Genomic DNA, 21,572 nt, shown 5'->3' with positions numbered 1-21,572 from the left:
GGCCGATTGCAAGTTTCTAATGCATCTGTTTTTCAAATGAGATTTGCGATTTGAAGTTTTTTAAATTAAAGCTTTACGGTCACTATTTTCCAGAGTATGTTCCAATGCATATCAGTGAGTGGAGGAGCAGCATGTGCACACGTTTCAGAGGGAAAACAGGAAACAGCAGCAGTGCGCTGGTACAATGTGGTTGCTTAAGTAAAGAAGTTATACTTAATTATTGAGCCCTGTTCTCTGTGGTGAGCCCAAGTAAGAAGATGGAGTACCTGCCATCGCTAGCCACAGCTTAGCACAGGGGGAAAAGACAGGAAAAGGGAAGGCTTAAGAGGAAAAACGAGGAAAATCATCAGGAATGAGGAGTGAGATGCGAGTTTATCTTTACACCTAAAAAAACGAATAATTATATAAATTTAGCAAATTAAAATAAGGCCCTTAATGCTTTCCACATATAAAAGTTCTGTGGGCAGCATATTAAAGAAGTTCCATTGAAACTGGTAGTCTTATTAACATTAACACTGCGTCTCTTTCTGCCCTCTCTATCAACGTCCATTTTTCTGCATTCCTCTCACACACTCTCTTTACCTCACATGGGGCAGATTATCTCCTGATGGTATTTTCTCTCCTGTAGTTGAGTATTTAATTGCTGATGTACAATCTATACTATATTACAAATAATAAAATTAGATTAACTTGTATCAGTCTCCAGTCGCTGCACTCTTAGGCTTAACGGTGGAGTCCTAACATAGATATGGCCTTAGCAATAACATTTTCAGTTATTTGATTTAAAATAAAAATGTGTGTCTCTCTCACCTGGTGTGCAGGGCTAAAAGGTAGACCGAATAAAAAGGAGGTTAAAACAACATCCGTCCTCTTCACTGCTGTGAAGTGTCTGCCTGAAACGCATTTTGGCTCTTTGCTGGCAGCGGGTCTGACTTTCACAGCACTAATATGCTTACAGTGGGTCATAAATATGCATTTCACAGGAATATTTAATGACATTTCCATTCATTTGAATTCCTAAAAGAAGCTGAATGAGCTGAAGTGGTGTACGATAGAATACAAAATGAATCTGTGAAAAGCCTGTTGGCGAATGAGGCAGAATTGTAAACAAATCATCGTGATTTATTCAAGGATTTATTGGTCGATGTTATAACAGACACTGAGAATAGGAGAAATGCAGCTGACACCGTATGTAATGTAGGGCTGGATGTATTCGAATGCCTGAGGGCAGTTTGTGTATGTTTTGTTGTAGTTGCTTTGTGGCGTAAACTATTAGCCCTCTAATGCTAAGCTAAGATCCAATTCACACCAGTCTACTAAAAACAAACAACAGCATGCACAATTTCTTACTTTTTATTTCTTCCAACACTGATTCCCATATCTGAACTTGAGAACCCTGCCTGTAATATTATTGCAAACATAGTTATAAGCCCTGGCTCATTACACTGAAGCACTCATTACCTTTAATCACATGGAGAACTTTGAAACATGCTAGGCTAACTTCAGCATCACTCACCTAAGGGTCAATCATGACTTCCTGTGTCAACCAAACTGCATCATCCATCCATCCATCCATTCATCCATCTATCCATTGATCCATTGATCCATTGATCCATTGATCCATTGATCCATTGATCCATCCATCCATTCATTCATCCATCCATCCATCCATCCATTGATCCATTGATCCATCCATCCATTGATCCATCCATCCATCCATCCATCCATTGATCCATTGATCCATTGATCCATTGATCCATCCATCCATCCATCCATCCATTGATCCATTGATCCATTGATCCATCCATCCATCCATCCATCCAATATTGACGCTATGAGTGGTCACTCCAAATACCACATCTTGAATTTTGGTCGATTTCATATCATATCTGTATCTGTACAAAACAACTCTAGTGCTGTTCAAGCCTTTTTGGATCAGAGGTATAATGTACCCTGTCTGTAAAATTCCTGGAATCACGTCTGAAGGGCGCACTTGTGCTCCTGCGAGGCTCGTTTTTCAAAGACACTCTGCTCTCTTTGGTATTTAAAGATTTGTGAATGCCTTCTGCTTTTCTTTGTCTTGATAGGAAAAGATTTGAGCTGCACAGCAGACACTTACATTCCGCTAAAAGCTCTTTGAAAGCAATATATCTGAGCTTCGACGGCGCGTTGGATTCCCTCACTCTGCATGCGCTCAGTGGAAATGATGCTTCTCCTCATGCTGTTTGGATTGTATTTTGCTACATTCGGGAAATATGTCCACTTTCTCTGTGTAATAAACATCTTCGGCGCTCACTCTAGCCTTCCTAATAGAGAGTTTATGCCATTACACAGCGCTGCTCTCTCTTTTCCCCTCGTCCATTTATTACAGAAACTCCTCGTGTGTTTGATGATCCCAACCAGAACCTTCTGGAATAGCACATTGCTTCTTTTTCACATTGAACTATTATCTGTTCTCTCCATCTTCTTCTTAAGTTTTACCAAAGCTGCTCTTTTTTTTTTTACCCATTTCCCGTTCTTTTCTTTGTAATGTTCTTTTAATGGAATCACAGAACATTGCTTCCATCACCTTGAGACTTTTCAATCTTGTATTATTTTTCTCCTCAGCATTTTTCTAATGAGATTTCCGCCCATGCAGAGCAATGGAGTACAGAGTTATTAAGAGAGCACGTATTGTGTTTGGCATTAGTCTCATTGAAAGACATTCCGCTGCCTGCTAATAAACCCACCCCAACCCCCTACCCCCGACTCTGCCATTAGTAGAGCGGAGATTGGGGGGCGGTGGGTGTAAGAAGCCCCCTCTTAAACACCATGTGGGATAATGAAATCCTGATGTTCATTAATGAAACTCAATTAATAGAAAGTAGGAAGTGGAGGCAGCTGAGGAGAAGGAGGACAAGAAGAAAGGGAGAAGGAGGAGAACAAAGTACGTCTCCCCCCGTACATTCAAAGGGAGATATATTAAGGGGGAGTCTGCACAGCCCCCTTGAAAAAAAAGCTTTATTTGACTTCCTTCTTTGGGACTTGCTGAGCTTATTAAAAAGCTTAATAGGTTCCATTAACTTCTAACACACTCAAGTTTAATACAAGCTGGGAGGAGAACATGGTAAGCAATGGTGGGGAGGTGGTGGTGGTGGTGGGGGGGGGGGGGGGGGGGGTAAACATGGATTCTCTTAGAGGAAGGAGGGCAATTACAGGGGGATTTTGGGTATTGTCCAAAAAAATCCACGCTATGTTTAGGTTTATTCAGCGTGAAAATGCAGCCTCAGGCTCTCATAGTGGCTCTTTATTATGTTTATGACTTTTTCTGTTTTGCAGCTTTGCAAGGTTGAGCTTCTGCGTACTGTTTGTCCTCCTTTCTTTTTTCTTTTTGTATGAAAACCTTTCACTGTGTGTTTGTTTATTTCAGAGGGACAAAAAAAAACGTTGAGCTAGATGAATAAAAAATGGACACTTCATCCGATTATAAAAGTGAAGCCAATGCGAAAGTGCCTTAAACCTGCACTCTTTCTAGTGGCCACTAGGGGGAGACTTCATTAACTATGCAAAATGAGGTCTGAGTGTATAAAACAAGATGAGAAATAATCTCACATCTCAGATTATTTATTACTGAATTACTGATTTATAATGACTCTTTGGTCTCGTTTGCCTGTTTACTGTCCTTTTTATTAAAACGTGAATTATAATATGTATATTGTACTCCCATTTAAAGTAAAATCAAAGATAAAGGCAAGGTCTGCTTCAGGGCATGGCTTCCTGTGATTGGCATGATGCTACAATGTCAAATGACAAAGAGAACACCTCCATCCATTCCATTTTCTTCCACTTATCCGAGGTCGGGTCGCGTTGGCAGCAGGTGAAGTAGGTCAACCTAGACTTCCGTCTCCCCAGCGACGCTTTGCAGCTCCTTCTGGGGGATTCTGAGGTGTTCCCAGGCCAGACAGGATATAAAATCCCTCAAGCGAAGTCTGGGTCTACCAATGGGGTCTCCTCCCAGTAGGCCGTGCCCAGAACACCTCCAAAGGGAGGCGTCCAGGTGGCGTACTTATCAGATGCCAGAACCAACTCAAGTGGCTCCTTTTGAGGCAATGGAAGGGCGGCTCTATTTCGAGCTCCCCTCGAATGTGAGTTCCTCACCCTATCTCTAAGGCTGAGCACAGTCAAACTCTGGAGGAAACTCCTTACGTCCACTTTATCCACGATTACCAAAAAAAATTGGGCCTCAAATGTTAAAAGTGAAATCGATGTGAAATTTCTTAAACCTGCCCTTTTTTTAATGGCCACCAGGGGGAGACTCAAATAGTTACAAACAGAAGTGTGATTGTATAAATACTGAAATAAAAAGGCTTATAAAGCAGGGTCAGTATAGGACATGGCTTCACATGGTTTCAACAAGAGTAGGGACGTCGCGATGAATATCAACAAGGTCGCAAGATCCAATCAAGATGGTGACGGCAGAAATGCCACACTCAACGCTTCAAAACGAGCGTTCAGAAACAGGTGACATCATGGGAGTTCAGCCAGTTCTTTATCAAGTCTATGTCGGCTTCTCTTTTTGTAATTAAAACAAGGGAAATAATCTACATCTCTCCGCCCCGCTGGCACAGCACACTTTAAATAAACAAATAAATAAATAGACTGTCCTCCAGTTCTCCATTCTGTCAGCAAGCTGCCTGTAGTCTGGCCAATACACAGTCTTGTTCTCAAAGGGCTTCCTCCCAGCATCACAACTACACAGCTCAACTCCCCAAACAAAACATAACCTCTGCTCCACTGTCTTAACAACTGCAGAAAAGTTCTGTATTTGCATTGAAGAAAGGAGAAATCTCCCTCAATCTCAATTTAATGAGACGGAGAGAATGACTGACACTTTGTCTTGTCTCAGTGACTAAAATGTTAGCTGTCTTAACCTCCTCTGGCTCAGACAATCCTTCTGGGACTACTTCTCCGGTCCCAGACTCTTGCTTATAGCCCTCAAACACGACGTTACGCAATTATCTCCATAATAGTCATAATCTCCCTTTAGGTCCATTCAGAGCCTGAATAGGTATAATCATCTCTGCCACTATTTAGCTGTAAGGAGACGGAAGCCTTCTCGTTTGTCTTTAATACCTGGCTGCTTTTGATTCCTCCTCACCCTCGGTTCAGCACAGTGAGGCCTCTCCATCGTATATACACCAGAGTAATCAGTCATTTTCTTGCGACATTAACAGGGTCTTTTGTTCAGTGCATTGCCATTTATATTTGCAACAACTGAGCACAAACTGATGGGGAGAGATCGGTTACCGCCATGTGAACATCGCAAGGTTAACACAATTGTAGGGCGGCTAATCTTGTATTCTTGTGAAATTGTGATCGCTGCATCTAAGAGCTATGAAAGAGCTGCTGCAGCTTACAGCGATGATTGCGTGGACCCAAAATTCAATCCTGAAAAATCAATGTCAGATGTAGCACCATGTCCAAAAGACCAGGTGCTCATGGTATACTGAGGGCGGAGAGAAAAGGAGATGCAGGACAAACCAGATGAGATTTCCATTTTTTTTTTAGAGCTCGACCGATAATATCGGCTGATAATGGCATATCAAGTGATTATCATTATCGGCTAATTTTATTGCAGATATGATGCGGCAGTATTGTGCGATTTATTCACCGGTCAAAAAGTAATAGTTTGATTGTACAGCACTTTAGTCAACTTTTGTTGTTTTAAACCTGCTTTATAAATACTTTTAGATTATTACAAAAAACATATTAAAAAGTCCTTACATTTCATTTTTTGTTTCCGTGGTTACAGTATAGCAACATATTCTCTCAGGTTACCAGTTCTGATGTTGAAAGTGTCCATTAGAGTGAATGTAACACACAAAAAAAAAAAAAAAAAAATTCAAAGTTTCGCTGAGAGTATTTTAAAGAAAATCTCAGTGTTCATGCATGAAGGGGTTAATCCTCTCTGCATGCAGGCCTGCTAAGTAGTCAAACAAAAGATCAGGACAGAAGAATTTTTTTGTTGATACGATGAGGTGTGAGTGAGTTGTTTCCATTCACCTCAGGTGCTCGTCCACACGAAGCTGCACACACTAACCCTTTCATCTAAGCTTCATGCTTGTTAACCGTTCCCACCTGGCTGTTTGCAATCTCTGTCTGTTTTTTTTTTTTTCAAATTCTGTTTCTCTCCTCTCCCATGATGGTGCTAATGAGGCAGAGGGGGCAATGTTTGTCCAGCATCCAGAGAAAGATGTGAGAGAGAGAGAGTCATAAAGGAGGTGTACACAGCCCCTCTCGTGTGCTCTCTGGTAGAAATAGTCGAGAGGTCATCGCACACTTGTGTGTTTTCATGCCCAATCAAGCCCGGCAGCAGGCTGCACCTCCATGTGTGATTGACTGAGGGGGGGGGGGGAGAGAGAGGGGAGGAAGGAGGAAATGAGAGGCGAGGAGATGGTTTTGGCTGTGATCAGGCGTTACCTGGCTGTGACAGCGCTCGTCTCTCTCAGCAGCTGAGGCTTGTCACAGCTGCTGATGTCCCACTGTGTGCAACCACACGTGAACACACACACACACACAGTCGCTCATACTCACATGCCATGCATACACACTTTTTTTTTTTTGCACGCACATGAACCATGCAAACACACATATGCCCTCTGTCTGCTCCGCTCTGTTCTGCTCACTCACTGTGACCACAGCGTTTCAGACAGTACACGAGCAGGATGCAACCCGCCCAGGATACCAAGATAACCTTCCTGAAGTCTCGCACATAACTCCATGAATTATTAAAGCGTTGTATTATCTGAAAGTTGGAAAATATCAAGTGAAGAAATGAGAGTTAAAATTTGTTTTTTTCCTGTTTGTTTATGCAAATTTCAGGACTGAATCTGTTGCAGAGAAGATGCTTACAAACTGGTTTGCCTTCCTACTTCACAAATTCCTCAAGGTTAGTACACCAAGCAACACATGCAGCGTGTGTGTGTGTTTACAGATGCATATATAAATATCTTCTGTGTGTCTTGTTAAATTTCTGTATAAAAAGCATGATTACAAATCAGCAGATCTGTACAGAATTAGAACTTTAAGGTGTTTTCAGTCTGGTAATTTTAGTGTTTATGCTGTGAAGTTCTCTCATGTGTTAATCTGTGTGTGTGTGTGTCTGTGTTTACAGGAGTGTGCCGGGGAGCCTCTGTTCATGCTGTACTGCGCCATCAAGCAGCAGATGGAAAAGGGGCCCATCGACGCCATCACTGGAGAGGCCCGCTACTCCCTAAGTGAAGACAAGCTCATCCGCCAGCAGATCGAGTACAAGACTCTGGTACGACACACAAGAAGCCCCGTTCACAGCCTCACACACTCAAACAGAAACCAGAACACACAGGCTCTGCCCTGTTAAATTCTGCCAGGCTGAGATACAAACACGAGTTTTTGAATTTTGTTTCAATATGCTAAAGTAAATATTTTCTTTATATGACCAACATTTTTATCGTTCTCAAATGTTTTACAACAGTACAATACCAGACAATAAATGATATAGAACAATACCCAACAAGGGTAACACTATCAATGCAAGACAAAAAACAAAACAGACCTGACAAACAAAAATTATAATTAAGTTAAATTAAATACAGGAATAAAGCAGGACGATTAGTAATATTAAGTAAATATTTTCTAACGGGTAACCCTTTCAAAATGTCGACTTTAAGCATGTACCCACCTCTGAAGAAATATTTTTTGCCACCTGTCAGGTTGGCCTTTCTGCTTAATGCTCCAAAAGTCCTCCAACGTCCACAGCATGTCAATCACGGATTGAAGCGGCAGAAGACTTTAAATTAGGGGTGTCAAACTATGAATTTTTCTTGCACTTATAGCTGCGTGTTTGAAATGCCATTATTCTTCTGTCTCACCTGTGTTAGTCTTTTTTTTTTTTTTTTACACACAGAAAAACATTAACTAAAGATCCCAGAGGCTCCAGTGTTGGTCCAACAACAGGCTAGGTGGCTGTGATGAGATCAGAACACACACACACACACACACACACACACACACACACACACACACACACACACACACACACACACACACACACACACACACACACACACACACACAGTAAAACTCGCACAGCCAGCATGCGACATGACAATGCTCTGATTGCTCCGACCGGGAGTTTGGCTCATTACGTGCTAATACCCCGGCAGAGCTGGAAATTGGTGTCCCGCCGAAGGTGTGAAATTAGATTTTGGGTTGCCAGCGCGAGCGGAAATGGTTTTTCTCAGAGCTCCTGCCATGCTCCGAGGAGACTTTAATGAGAGCGAAGCCTCCATTTGGACCCGAGTTCCAACCAGTATCAGGACCCCTCTAGCCCTGTGGCTCTCGCTCTTTATTTTCCTTCTGTGATTTTTTTTTTTTTCCCTTCTCCTCTCTCCCCCCGATCTGCACATTCCAGATACTGAACTGTGTGAACCCCGACAACGAAAACAGTCCGGAGATTCCCGTGAAGGTGCTGAACTGCGACACCATCACCCAGGTGAAGGAGAAGATCCTGGACGCCGTCTACAAGAACATGCCCTACTCTCAGCGGCCGCGAGCTGTCGACATGGACCTCGGTATGGCACCAACACACACTTTTACCCGCACACAGAGACAGCCACAGAAGCAGTGAGCAGGTGTAAAGTCCTTCACACCTGCAGATTAATGTATCAGTGAGAGAAAAGCTAGCCATGTGTACAGATTATCAGTGCATTAGTGTGATAAAAGCTGTGTTCCAGCAGCACAGCCAGCCTCAGTGTGCTGCTGCCAGGCCTTCTATCAGACTGACTGACAGTGTGTGTGTGTGTGTGTGTGTGTGTGTGTGTGTGTGTGTGTGTGTGTGCGTGCGATGCATCCCTCCGTCTGGCTGCTTCAGCTGCCCGCCGCTGCCAATAAGATGCAGTAGATTGAGACAGAGGAGTATGCATGTCTTTGTGTGTGTATTTGTGTGTCTGTGACGTGGCTGTCTGGCTGACCCAGGTAAGAGCTGACAGACGGGCTCGGCAGCCTCACACCGGGCTCCACTCCCACGCAGTCTGCCACTTTCATTCTCTCCAGTCGGTACCTTGCCTTTTAATTTTTTTTCCCCCTGTTTTTCTCAATTCCCCCAATTCTGCATGGGGGGGGGGGAGAAAACAAAACGCCCTGCCCATGGCTGCTGGAAATCACCCCCCTTTTTGTCCATCCTCCACCATATTTCCCCTCTGTCCGTCCACTGTTCTGTGTTCGTTCTCTTTTGTTCATTTTTCATTTCGAGCTGCCGCGATGAATCACTGAATCGATTCAACGGTTGGAAGAAAATTAATCACGAGTTGTTAGGATAGTTGATTAGGGACGTTTCAGTCAATCTTCCAGCAAACATGTTAAACATTTACTTGTTTCTGCGTCTTAATTCTAACAATTGTCTGCTTTTCTTTGTCATGTATGGGGTTCTGGGTTTTAGACAAAGGACGCTAATTGAAGACGTCACTTTTCGATTTTTGGGAGGTTTTGTTGCGCTTTTCCCCAATTTAAGACTTTTTATAGACTAAGAGATTCAATAAACAATTGTGAAAAGAATCAACAGATTAATCAGAGATTAAAATAATCACAAGTTGCATTCCAGTTTTCTCGCCCTTTATCTGATGCCTTGAAAATGATTGAGTCCGCTGCACATGTCCGTATGTGTGGTTTTTTTTTTGTTGTTGAAATGTTAGACGGTTGCCAGGCAGCAATATCATGTGGTCACCTGGCAGAGGCACACAGTAATAAAACCCAGTCAACAGAGAAGAAAATCAATGATCACTCCCAGCATGAGAGCCTCGATGGCTGTCCACTTCCCCGTCAACACCCTTATTATCATTTCATTACCCCACAACGAGCCGTCAGCTCCTCTTCTCCACCTGCCCCCCCTTCCTATTCTCTTTCTTTTTAAATAAGGTGATTTTCTCATCCCTCCCTGTCTGCTCTTACTCCTCTCGTCTTTCTGACCCTGACGGGCTGACTGCTGCGTATGCTAATGTCACGCCATTTCTTGCGACACAAGTACCAATTAAAGCGTGCAGCCTGCCTGCATATACATCTTGAAAATGTTCGTGTGTAATGTTTAATTAAGATCCGTGTCAATCCAAGTCTGTGAGAGAATACACACACACACACACACACACACACACACACACACACACACACACACACACACACACACACACACACACACACTCGTAAAGGGCTGTACGAGAGCCCTGGATTCTCATATCTTTTAATGTGTGAAGAGAGCTCTCTCTCTCTGGGAGTCGTACAGGTGGATGTTTCACTGAGTGAAAGGCAAATGAGCTTTGAAAAGAGGTGCTTCAGTGTCATAAGGAAAGTTTTGGTTACATTAGCAGAGTTCACAACTACCCTGCATGTAACATAAGATAGAAAGAACACTCTGGAAAAAAGTTGAATTCTAGGTAAAGGCAGCCAGAGAGAATTTGGATTGGTTAACTAAACCTGTGAACAAAAATACTTGTTGAAAGTGCAAAGCACGGAGTGTAAGGATCCTCTGCTTTGGTTTTGTGTACAATGTTTGAAAGTCAGACACATGCAAGGATTTTTCAGTCAATCAAAAGCTTGCAACAGCTTCTCTGAACATGTTTTAACCAATCACAATCATTAAAAACTGATAACAAATTGACACCTGATATAGGAAGTATTTACAGTTTCAGATTCTGAATTAAACAAACGCTCTACAGCCAAAAGAAATTCTTACAATCTAGTTCCTAGAATACACCTTAGACCAAAACCTGTTCTGCATAAAACAGTCCCATCTGGGAAATAAATAGGTGCAACTGTGATTTTGTAAATAAATCTAGATTTTTAAGTATTTGGCCACTATTTGGCACAGAAAATATTTTTTAACGAGCACTTTACCTTTCTTTTACGACCAGAGGTTGTCAAAGCATGCAGATAATCCATTGAGTCTGACACCTACCTAACTGCAAAAGTGTCAGACTTTGTATATAACTCTAAAAAAAAGGATCAATGTTGTCGCTGATGTTCTGTTTGACTTTTTTTACCCAATAAAGAGACATTAGCGTTAATTCCACTCTGTTTCACAAAAGCATGAAATCTCCTCACAGTAGCTTTAAGTTGCGATTTTAATTACATGTAATAAACTCCTCCCTGTCAAAACGCTACAGAGGCTGAAAGCACACACCCAACTAATCCACTGTACCCACATGCTAACTCAAAGCAGATGTGTCTCTCTACCACATGGATGTTTTCATATGTAGTCATTACACACGACACTGAACTCAAACCACAACTGAAACCAAGACAAATTACATTTTCTTTTCAGGCTAACCACGATGTATAACTTGCATACGCAGTTGTGTATAACTTGGTGTGTTTGTTTCCTCAGAGTGGCGCCAGGGGCGGATGGCTCGTGTGGTGCTACAGGATGAAGACATCACCACCAAGATAGAAAACGACTGGAAGAGACTCAACACTCTCATGCACTACCAGGTAAACACACACACACACACACACACACACACACACACACACACACACACACACACACACAGGCTATAGCTGACTATTTTCTCTTAATTAACTCTCAAACTTTTATCAAGAAAGGGTTCATTTCGGTTCACTTTCTGAAGCGGCTCTTGTTATGGAGATTGCACCACATACCTTGCCCAACTTTGATGTTTCCTGCTCTTGACTTTTAGGCAGCCAATTTTTTAGCTCCTCATTTGCATGCCCTTGCCTGGCTTAATCCAAGTGACAGAATAGAGGACAATTACTGTACAGGTGGCAGGCGAGATGAACCCTCAGCTTTCTCTGTCGACACTTCTTCTCTTCCCCCCCCCGGAGAGATGAAGCTGCTCCAGTCAGGAGGATAACATCTCTCTCTCCCTTTCTCTCTCTTCCTTCCTGCCCCTGTGACTTTTACGATGGCAACAATTAGTCCTGCTGTGCTCTCGCTGCTTTCCTCTCTTGACAAGTAGAAGCTTGATTCACACAATTTTTGTGCTCATAAGTGCAACCTGCCTACCCTACGTCTTAACAAGGAGAGGGAAGAGGAAAGCTTAAGAGGAGGAAAAATAGGGAGCAGGAGGAATTCTGCTTTTTTTTTCAGGAGGATTCATAACTGCTGAAGTTGTAAATGAAAACATGGGGAGGAAAAGAAAGCAAGAAAGTGATGATGAAGAAGAAGAGCAAAGTTTAATGACACGGGAGGAAAAGAAAGGAGAAGGCAGCCGTCTCCCCAGGTCGTGAATCTTTTCCCGGCGTGTTTTCAACCAGCGCTCATTAGTCAGCCAAGGGAGACCATCTGCTTAAAAGACAGCATGAGTCCTGATTCTGCAGCTGTGGTAGAGGGCTTGAAGACCAGGACCTTGTGGCAAGGGGACTAAGCTCCATCTAGAGGTATAAAACAGGGTCGAGGCCTGGTGAAGTTCATGCCCCCCTCACGCTGACGGGGGGGGTCAATCTGACCTCGTGCCCCAAGCAGAGCGAGCGGAGTCATGGAACAGCTGCAGGCATCATTAGAAGAAGGGACACATCACGGTGTCCTTCACACAGGAGCTGGCACCATGCAGCTTCTTTCTCCTTTGTCTTCACCCTTTTTCTGCCCTCACCTTCATGACCTCTACTATAGCTCTGCGTAGACCAAAAGTTCCTGTGACTAGTTCAAGGAGCTTCTTCTGACAGTGAATTTAGATAGTATGTAGTGCATTATCATCCTATTTTATGTTATCTTATTTACCCCCTAAAAAGTTCTCTGCTAGTAGTTAGTGCTTCCTGAAGGTACAGGGACTTCAGAAAGGACTTGTTTGTCAAAAAGTATAGTACTTGCAGCATTCAGAAGACTCTTTTCATCTACATGCCGAGCAGACTGAAAGTTGAGGTGACGTCATTGGAAACAAGGCTAAAAAGGTTCCTCTAGCCGGTGTTTGTGTCATTACCTGTGAAAGAACCACACCCATATTGCACCAATCAGAAATCTTCAATGCTGCAAGGGCCACCCTAAAGTCACTGTACTTTTGTAAAATACTTCTCCCCCCCGGCAGGGACCTTTTTGGGGGAGAGCAGGTATTCCGACCAAAAGTTCCAAAAACTTCCAGTCTTTCAGGGATTGGGAAGCTTCCAGTCTGATTTAGGTGCTGCGTTTCCAACCAGGTCTACACCTGTGAAGATAAGGCAAATGATTCTGCTTATTGTGGTGAAGTCTTGGTAGTCTTAGTCTTGGTAAAGATGCAAGCTCTCAACCAATCAGAATTGTTTAGTGTCTGCAAGTCCCAATCCCATGTTCCCATGTGCACATCCGGAAGATACTACCCACCACCACTTTTGCAGGGAATTTGAGGAATTGAGGTGTAAAGTAAAGCCTCCCCAGACTTTATTCAGACCCTGGTTTTAATGCTTTACATTCCCCCGGGAGTCCTTCATACCTGGGGAAATTCCTGCAGTAGAAACATCACCGCAAATTTTGACAAACTCTCTCTAGATCTCCAACTCGTGAACATTTTTCTTACCCACTGATTTCCTTCTCGCCCACTGACTAGAAATGAGCATCCTTTCTGCCTTTATTTCCTCCTGTGTCCCCTTCATGCTCTCGTAGAGTACCTCTTCTCCTCTTGTCCTCTGAAGTCCTTTAATCCTTGATGAAGCGGTGCAGTTTGTTTGCACCCCGCAACATAATGGCCCCCTCTTGTTGTTTTTTCACAATCCTTAGCATCGCAGTCTGTCTGCCATCGTTAGCCAAGGGAGAGACGCTACAGGGCACGCAGTCGCACGCCCGTGGCCGCTTTACTTTCTCTCGCTCGATAGCGGATCTGAGGAACCGCTATTGATCACGGTTCTGAGGGTCCCTGTGCTGAACGTGAAAAGCCTGATATGGTGACAACTTCAGAGGAGACGCTGGCGGGTCTGCAGGGGCGACATAGAGAAGGAGAAAGAGAAAGAAGGATGAGGGCAGTTTGGAAACGACGGCGTACTCTTGAGCATCGTTACTGATTTTGACGAGCTGGCATCGGCCTCTGTCGGTGTGTGTGTTTGCATCACACTACCCTGCCATCGCATTGGCAGCTGCAAACTGCACATCTGGGCTGCCGATCACAACAAGGGAGCAAAGCTCATTAGGGCCCCAGAGTGAAGGAGAAGCTCGAAAAGTAAAAAGAGAAGAAATATCGAAAGGGGGTCTGAAATATGCAGAGCGAGGCCCAAGCGTCGCCCGGAGTCTTCGCTAATTCACCCATAGCAGAGACACAGGGACCAGACAGAGGCATTAAAATTCATAGGTGCTCACAGCGTCTGAAGAAACCCCACTGGCTACTTACCCCATGCCACATGGGAAATAATGGTTTACATAACCTGTATATGGAATGCACATCTCCCCAGCTTCCTGCTACACCTAAATGAAAAACATAAATGCACACATTTAAATTCTAATCTTTATTCATCACCTTTGTACTCACAGTCAGGGGATTAAACTCTCTCCTTCCCACCCCTGTGCTCTCTATTTCTGTATTTTATACAGTCTTCCTTGCACAGATACAGATAGAAGAAGATAGGAGCTCACCAAATATTTGCAACCAATGCCTATATGCACACACACACATACTCACACTCATACAGCAGGTTCAAACACTGGAGTTGAGATAAAAGATTCATGAGATTGGGGACTTTGTGGCTGATTGCTGATTTGGATCTTTTTGTTGTTTAATCCAGCACCCCGTTGGAGGAAGAAGCGTTTCATCACACCTTCTTTCTTCCTCAGACATAGCGTGGTATAACCTCGCTACTGCTGGATATCATCCAGGCACTTAAACAGGGATCCCAAAGACTTTCATACCTGCTGAATCAGGCGGACCAAGCAGACTTGAGTTACTGTTTTGGAGAGGGCAGCATTAGGGTTATTTATGATGATTCAAAAGGCATATTGATAATTGTTTGGTGCATCCATTTGTGGGGAAACATTAGCAGTGTGGCCGGATTAATGTCCCCAATGAGCAGACTGTAAGAGGTGGACTGCTCCCTCTTTTACTTTGCCCGAGACTGCATCAAAATGAAAAGTGACCTCAGTCCGCCCTCTCCTCTGTGGTGAATGAAACAGGGAGAAAGGACTTACAGAGCCTGCCAGCTAGATCCTGTTACCAAGCTTGCAGACATCACTCAGGGCATTTTGGGCTATTTTCAACAGCCCCAGATCCACCACATGCTACTACAATGCTATGTGGTCATTAATCAGGGGATGGCATGCAGCAAAGGGCCAAGAGTGGACTGGAATCCACGCCCATTGCGTCGAGGAATATAGCCTCCCTATGTGACGCACAACTTCACCCTAAACTGTATTCATACTTTATCTCCATATTACACACACTTTTTGACTTTTTGTGTCTTTAATTGAGAGACAGGACGGTGGATAGATTCAGAAATCAGGGAGAGAGAGAGAGAGTAGGGAATGTCATGCGGGAAAGGAGCCACAGGTGAGATTCGAACCAAAGCCTCCATACATATACAATATAGTGCGCGCGCACTAACCACAGCGCCACAAGCACCCCAACAATTTAATATTTTATAAATCTCTGTGTCCGAATATCTAAGAAATAAATTCACAATCCCTAGGGAGAGAGAGAGGGGCGATATTCACCAAACAGCGTCAGGATTTGGTTGTTGAAACTGTGAGCGGTGCGGCTAGGACTGAAGCCTGAGCTAAGTTGTCCCTCTTAATGTTTCAGCTCATTTTAAGTCCTGGCCTGAATGTTCTGCTAAGGATATCTGCTTGATACAAACGGAAGCTTAAGAATCATGGCTGTTGCCACCCATGGCTCCATTTTTGGCAGACAAAAAGTATACAGTTAAACCCTAGTAAATGTAATCGGAGTGACTGGCAATCAAGTCTTTAGAAGATTCCTCACTTGTGTCACCAAAGAAAAAGTTTTATTCCCCAATGGAAGCCCATTGAACGTTGCACATACGCACAGGTTGTGTGTTTCCAGGCCACTGGGCAGAGTTGACAGGTTCGATAAACGTCATGATCTTAGGGCACGAGTCCCAGAGAGATGAGACACCGAAGGGGGAAACAGGCCAGGACCGGGTCTGTGGGATGAGAGAGATAGGGGGCTTGACCACACTCTGCTGTCTGGTCGGCTCTGCACCGTCTAATGGAAGGTCTTATCAGCGGCAGGGCCCACAAGCCCTTATCACACCTGCCCACTATCAGCCCCACACTGGATTATCCCTGAAGGGCGAATCTGCACGCCTTCAATCATTTACTCTATCACAAGGACCCATCTCTGCTGTAGCCTCTCTGTCAGCCATAAAAAGCAGAGAGAAAGAGGGGGAGAGATGGAGGGAGGCGCAAGGGGAAAAGGGGTGGGGGGGGGGACGGAGAAGCTATTTCATGCTCCTCAGAGAAAATGTATCACAGGAAGAGGGAAGAGAGAAACTTCACGGAAGTCCTCGCTGATGGTGTATTAGAGTTTCTCGGTGCATTCTGGGACACGAGGAGGCTAAAGGATGGAGAGGGCCGTGGAAATTAAGTTTAGGAGAGTGAAGACAAATAACGAAGGAGGTGAGGAAAGAAAGAAAAAGAATAAAAGATGCCCGTCTGGGCGGGGGGGGGTTGGTTATGAAAACCGTTTTTCATTTTTTTTTCCAAGAGGCCGGGGTTCCAGAGCTGCATCGTTAAGAGGATTCCTCCAGATTTCATTCCCAATTTTCGAGTGTCTCTCCAGTGTGGCGACTAGAGGCCAGATGGCAACTTCAGCTAATAGCACAGCCGAGATTAGCTTGGAAAAACAGAGAGAGCGGGAGGAAGGGGTGAGGATGAGGCTGAAGGGAGGATGAGAGGGCGTTTGGCGCTCAATAGCAAGGAAGAACTATGTACACGCCAATCCCAACGTCCACAAGCTCTGTCTCTCCAACAAAGACGGCAAGAGCCCAGTCCTGCTAAAAGCCAATGAAAAGAGGAATTTTCTGCTTTTCCCGTAGATTCTTTGAGGTACTCCTTTTGGAGCCTGGCATTTGCCTTTTTTTTTTGGTTTATTTCTCCACTGGAGGCTCGTCCGTTTTTTTCTTTGCCGGGTCTGAAGCAGAAATCCCTCCTCAGGGTGGGCTGTTAAATGCCAGCCAACAAGCTGTTTGTTGTGTTGGCTCCCTGAAAAGAACCACAAGTTTTTGTTTCTGCTGGGTTTTTTGTGTTTTTATCTGAAAAAGGGGATGTTTTGGTGCACTCAGAGTTGCAGCTTTTCAAAGACTAAGTCGAATTTAATTGCAGTTTCATGATTATTTAATGACATTGTGAGACGGCTGAAGGATCTCTGAAGGCGGAATCTGTCTTTAAACATATCCGTTTAAAATGTCTTTGCATCGCTTCTGAATCTAAAGGAGCTCATAATACAGCTCTTTGTAAACATAAACCGCACAGGGGGGAAAAAAAGATGATCCTCAATTTATGTCTCATAAACTTGACGCAAAATCTTTCACACAGCCTCTTCTCTTCTTCTTTTCTTTTCCTCTTTGACCCTGACTTCATGCTGCTCTGATGCTATTATTAAACCTCCGTGCCCCTGTTTTTCTTAAAGGGTGTGAAGTGTACACGAGATGAGACGTTCAGCATTCTACTCTTCTGCTTCATCCTCTATTCCTCTCTCTCTCTCTCTCTCTCTCCCTCTTAGCATCTTATCCCGGCTCCAAAGCTTACATCATGTCTCTAATGTTTGTGAAGGGGATGACAATGACAGTGGTGTTGAGTACAGCCATCATGCAGCCGCAGCACTCTGCTCGGCTGTGGAGGAGAAAAAAAAAAAAGCCACAGGGTTGCTCCTGGAGAACAGCAGGGAGAGGAGATATGACGGAACGGGAGGGGTGGTGCAGGGGTTCTATTCACTGACGGCCTCACTTTTCCTCCATGTAGTCTACTGTACCCTTTTATACTAACATTACATAACATTACTCACTTAGAATAGTTTTGAGCAAAGTGTGAACTTTGCATACAAATAGGACTTACTACTTACAAATTGAACTTTGATTCATACTGTACATACATCGCACCTAGTCTAAGGATTCATCAGTGCTCTCTCAGTGGTTCATCCAATGCTACTTACAGAGCACAAAGGATTGTGGGTCTTTACAGCCAAAAATGCATGCTAGTGTTACACCGTTATTTGGGGTGACATTGGTGAACTTTCATTTGTCTTAGCGTTTACTATAAACGTTAGAGGGGGGCACAGTTGCTCAAATATGTGACTTTGTTATCCCTTAATCTGTTAACAAAGACATTAATGTGATGGCAGTTAAATCCCTTCATTAATTAAAGTTCATGTTGCAGTCCAAAGACTTCAGGCGTATTTGGGAGACCGTCTAAAGCTTGGCAGCTTCTGACTGGGAAACACCATTACTGTGTGTTAAAACCTGACTTACTGTAGGTTCACTTGGAAAAGTCAAGGTGAAGGACTTAAGATCTCTTGTTGAGGGTCCACTGCACAATTTGAAACCCGGCTATGTAGGGATCTCCAATTTAGCATCAGCATTTTTTAATTAATTCAGGAAAGACAGCGCAATGAAGTACAAAAAGACAAAGAGAACCATCATGCCGCAGCATGTTGGACTGTTTGTGAGCACATTTGTCATACACGTTGGGGGAGAAAAGAGTTACAGTACTCTTAATGTATGGATATTGGAATATGCAGCAGCTGATTGACGTTTCATGTGTCTCTTCTCACAGGTGTCAGACCGATGCGTGGTGGCTTTGGTGCCCAAACAGACCTCATCATACAACATCCCCTCCTCAGCCAGCATATCCCGCTCCTCCATCAGCAGATATGGTGAGTCAATAGAACAAAATGCTCAAGCTTTCACATCGATTGATACATTGATTTGCAAAATGCCATACATCATTATGAATGCATTTGCAGGCTTATTCAGCAGTCACTCTAAAGTGAATCCCATGCAAATGAGATCTTGGTGCTCTTTGTGTCTTACAGACACATCAAAAGGTGTTTATTAATGTTGGTGGTTTCACATATGAACAAAAGCCAAATATACTCTCCCCAAAGCCATGGTCAGCTCGGTTTGGAGCTGCTCTTCTTTTTCTGGTATTTTCCAAACCTTTTTCTCTCTCCAGCTGTGTGTGCTGCAGTTTGCTTTTCAGTTCAGGTCCAAACTCTGTTGGATGTTACAACAAGGAAGAGAGTATAGAGAGAAAGAGATGAAGGGGAGAGGGAAGCGAGAGATATAGCCACTGTTTCCCAGCCATCCTGTTATTGTAATGAAGATGCATTCTGTGCAGGGCCAGACACACATGCATGCGAGCGCACGCACACGCGTCAGATGTTCTTGTAGTTTTCGGGCTGCTGGGTGCCAATTTTTGGTTCCTTTCCAGACACACGCAGCAGCACGAGGCGACTTGTGATTACTAATTATTCTGTGTGAATGATACTTCACACAAACACAGACAGATAAGTGAGCACGGCCAATTATCAGGATAGGGGAGGGAAATTGAAGGCTGGCTTTACAACACAGACAGAGAGCTCACAGCAGCCTTCTCCCTCTAAGCAATTAAATAGTTTTATTAAGGCTCGGGTACCTGTAGATTCTTAACGTCAAAAACACCTTCATCCTTCGTGTTTTAACTATGAAAAAATGTATTTCAAAATCTGCAAAATAACTCATCAAATATTGTCAATGACAACATTTTAAGAGTTGATGGAGTACCAAATTATGGTGAACAAATAAAAGCTTAAATGTAACAAAACAGAGAATATAATTGCCTAAATGAATTTGTTATTTTAAAATCACAGCTACAACTTCAGACTTTTACATGTTAATACTCTCCAACATCCTGGTCTCTAGGGATATTTTTATCCGTCAGGAAATTGCAATAAGCCGCTGAGAGGCACCACTTTCCTGCATTCTTCTTTTTTCTTCTTTTTTTTGTGGTGGTGGTGGGGCGGGGGCGGATGGGGGGGGGGGGGGGGGGGGGGGGGGGTACAAGTGTTCAGGCGTTGAACGTGCATGGAATAAAAAGCGGGCGGCTCCGCTGGCATGTTCCTGTCCCCTCATCAATCATGGGTTGGCACAGCAGCCACAGCTGCACCCCGACACCTGCTGATGGATTCATACCAATTTACCATTCAACACTTAGCATCTTGACTCAATTTGAAACCCCAGGCCCCCCCATCTCCCCCCTCCCCCCACCTGCCCCGTTCAAGCCTTAAAATCAGCCAGTACACACCACAATACTGCCTGGATGTGTCCAAAAGCCTGGGACTACAACCAGGCTTTGTGTAATCAGAGGTGGAAGCATGCACACTTTGTTTGCTCAAGTAGAAGTGCAGATATTTTTTATTTATTTATTTTTTACATGTAATTATTCTATCCTTTAAGGTTAGAATCATTGAAGATGTTATGAAGGAGGCGTACAAAGATCTATGGTTAACACAGTAAAACTAAAGTAAGGATCCATGCTCTTACATTGAAGGAGTAAAAAGTTCATGTGTCGGTTAAAATATGCGAAGTTAAGTGTTACATCAGAATAAATACTGCCTAAGCTAAGTGCAGATACCTAAAAACAAAGAGTTGTACTTCATTCTGTTGCTGTCTCTGGTTAAAGGGTAAAAAACTGAAGATTCTGGAGGGATGAGGAAATAGCAGTGGCTGGATTAAGATTGGATTTGTGACCTCGGTCCATTCTTGCACTCAGGTTCATATTTCCAACTCCCGCCTGCTCAAACCTTACACACCCTTGTGGTGAGTCTGGAGGCGCAGGTTGGTTTTATTTGAAAGGTGTAAGTGTCTGCGTCAGTAGCAGAACGCTTTGTTGTTCATCTCGGCCTTTGAAACCGGGTCAGAGAGATCCTCCTTGAGATCCTCAGATCCTTAAAGCTCCAGAGATCCGGCTGCCAGGAGGAGTTGTCGGCTAATTAGAGAAACTGAAACCTGTATCATTCAGACGCAGCGAGGAGGAGGCAGGAACACGAGAGCCGAGATGAGGAGGATGTATGGATGAAGGAGGGTCATGTCCGTGCTTAACAAATTGAAGATCTTTTGATGCATTGATAAGAGTGTGACAGGGACGTTTTCAACACGACGCTGGTACAATATGGCAGGGGAGAGCCAATTACAAGTGCTTTCAAGAGATGCCAGCAGCAAGCATGTCTCAGTCAGTCAGAGAGGCAGGGATTGTATAGAGAGGGGAGGGGGAAGATGTTTAAAATGAGAGTAGAAAATGAAAAAAAATCAAAGCAAGAAGGACATAGAGAATCTTTGTCCTAAAACCAATACATTTCCACAGCGAAGATTTTCCCCAGAGAGCAAGTCTCTTTGAGGTTTTTCATTGTGTTTCCACTGCAGAGACCAGGGTCTAAATAAAGGTAACCACAGTAAAGAAAGACGGGGTGAAATAAAGTCCATAGGGCTTAAATGTAAACCCCAAAAGGTCCCTGTTCCAGGGGTTGAACTTTCCAAAAAGTTCAGGGACTTTTGGGAGGGGCGTTTTAGCGCTAAACATCTAAGTAGTCGTAGCATTTTAAAGACCGGCAGATCAGCAATAATTTCTAACTGTCTGGATGTGTTTCCAACTTATC

The 21,572-nt window shown here is 43.7% G+C and overlaps 1 protein-coding gene across 1 annotated transcript in view; it reads left to right on the top strand.

Moving 5' to 3' along the window:
* plxna2 (plexin A2) overlaps positions 1–21,572 on the top strand; it is a 208,994-nt gene that overhangs the window by 176,293 nt on the left and 11,129 nt on the right. Inside the window, 5 exon segments of the mRNA XM_065960873.1 lie at positions 6,862–6,928; positions 7,154–7,300; positions 8,432–8,591; positions 11,396–11,499; positions 18,713–18,812. Of these exon segments, the coding sequence (XP_065816945.1) occupies positions 6,862–6,928; positions 7,154–7,300; positions 8,432–8,591; positions 11,396–11,499; positions 18,713–18,812 (578 nt within the window).

The sequence above is a fragment of the Labrus bergylta genome, chromosome 12 (assembly GCF_963930695.1).
Source record: "Labrus bergylta chromosome 12, fLabBer1.1, whole genome shotgun sequence".
NCBI classification, from domain to species: Eukaryota; Metazoa; Chordata; class Actinopteri; order Labriformes; family Labridae; genus Labrus; species Labrus bergylta.
The sequence above is the reverse complement of the archived record's forward strand: the minus strand, read 5'-3'. Positions and strand labels throughout refer to the sequence as shown.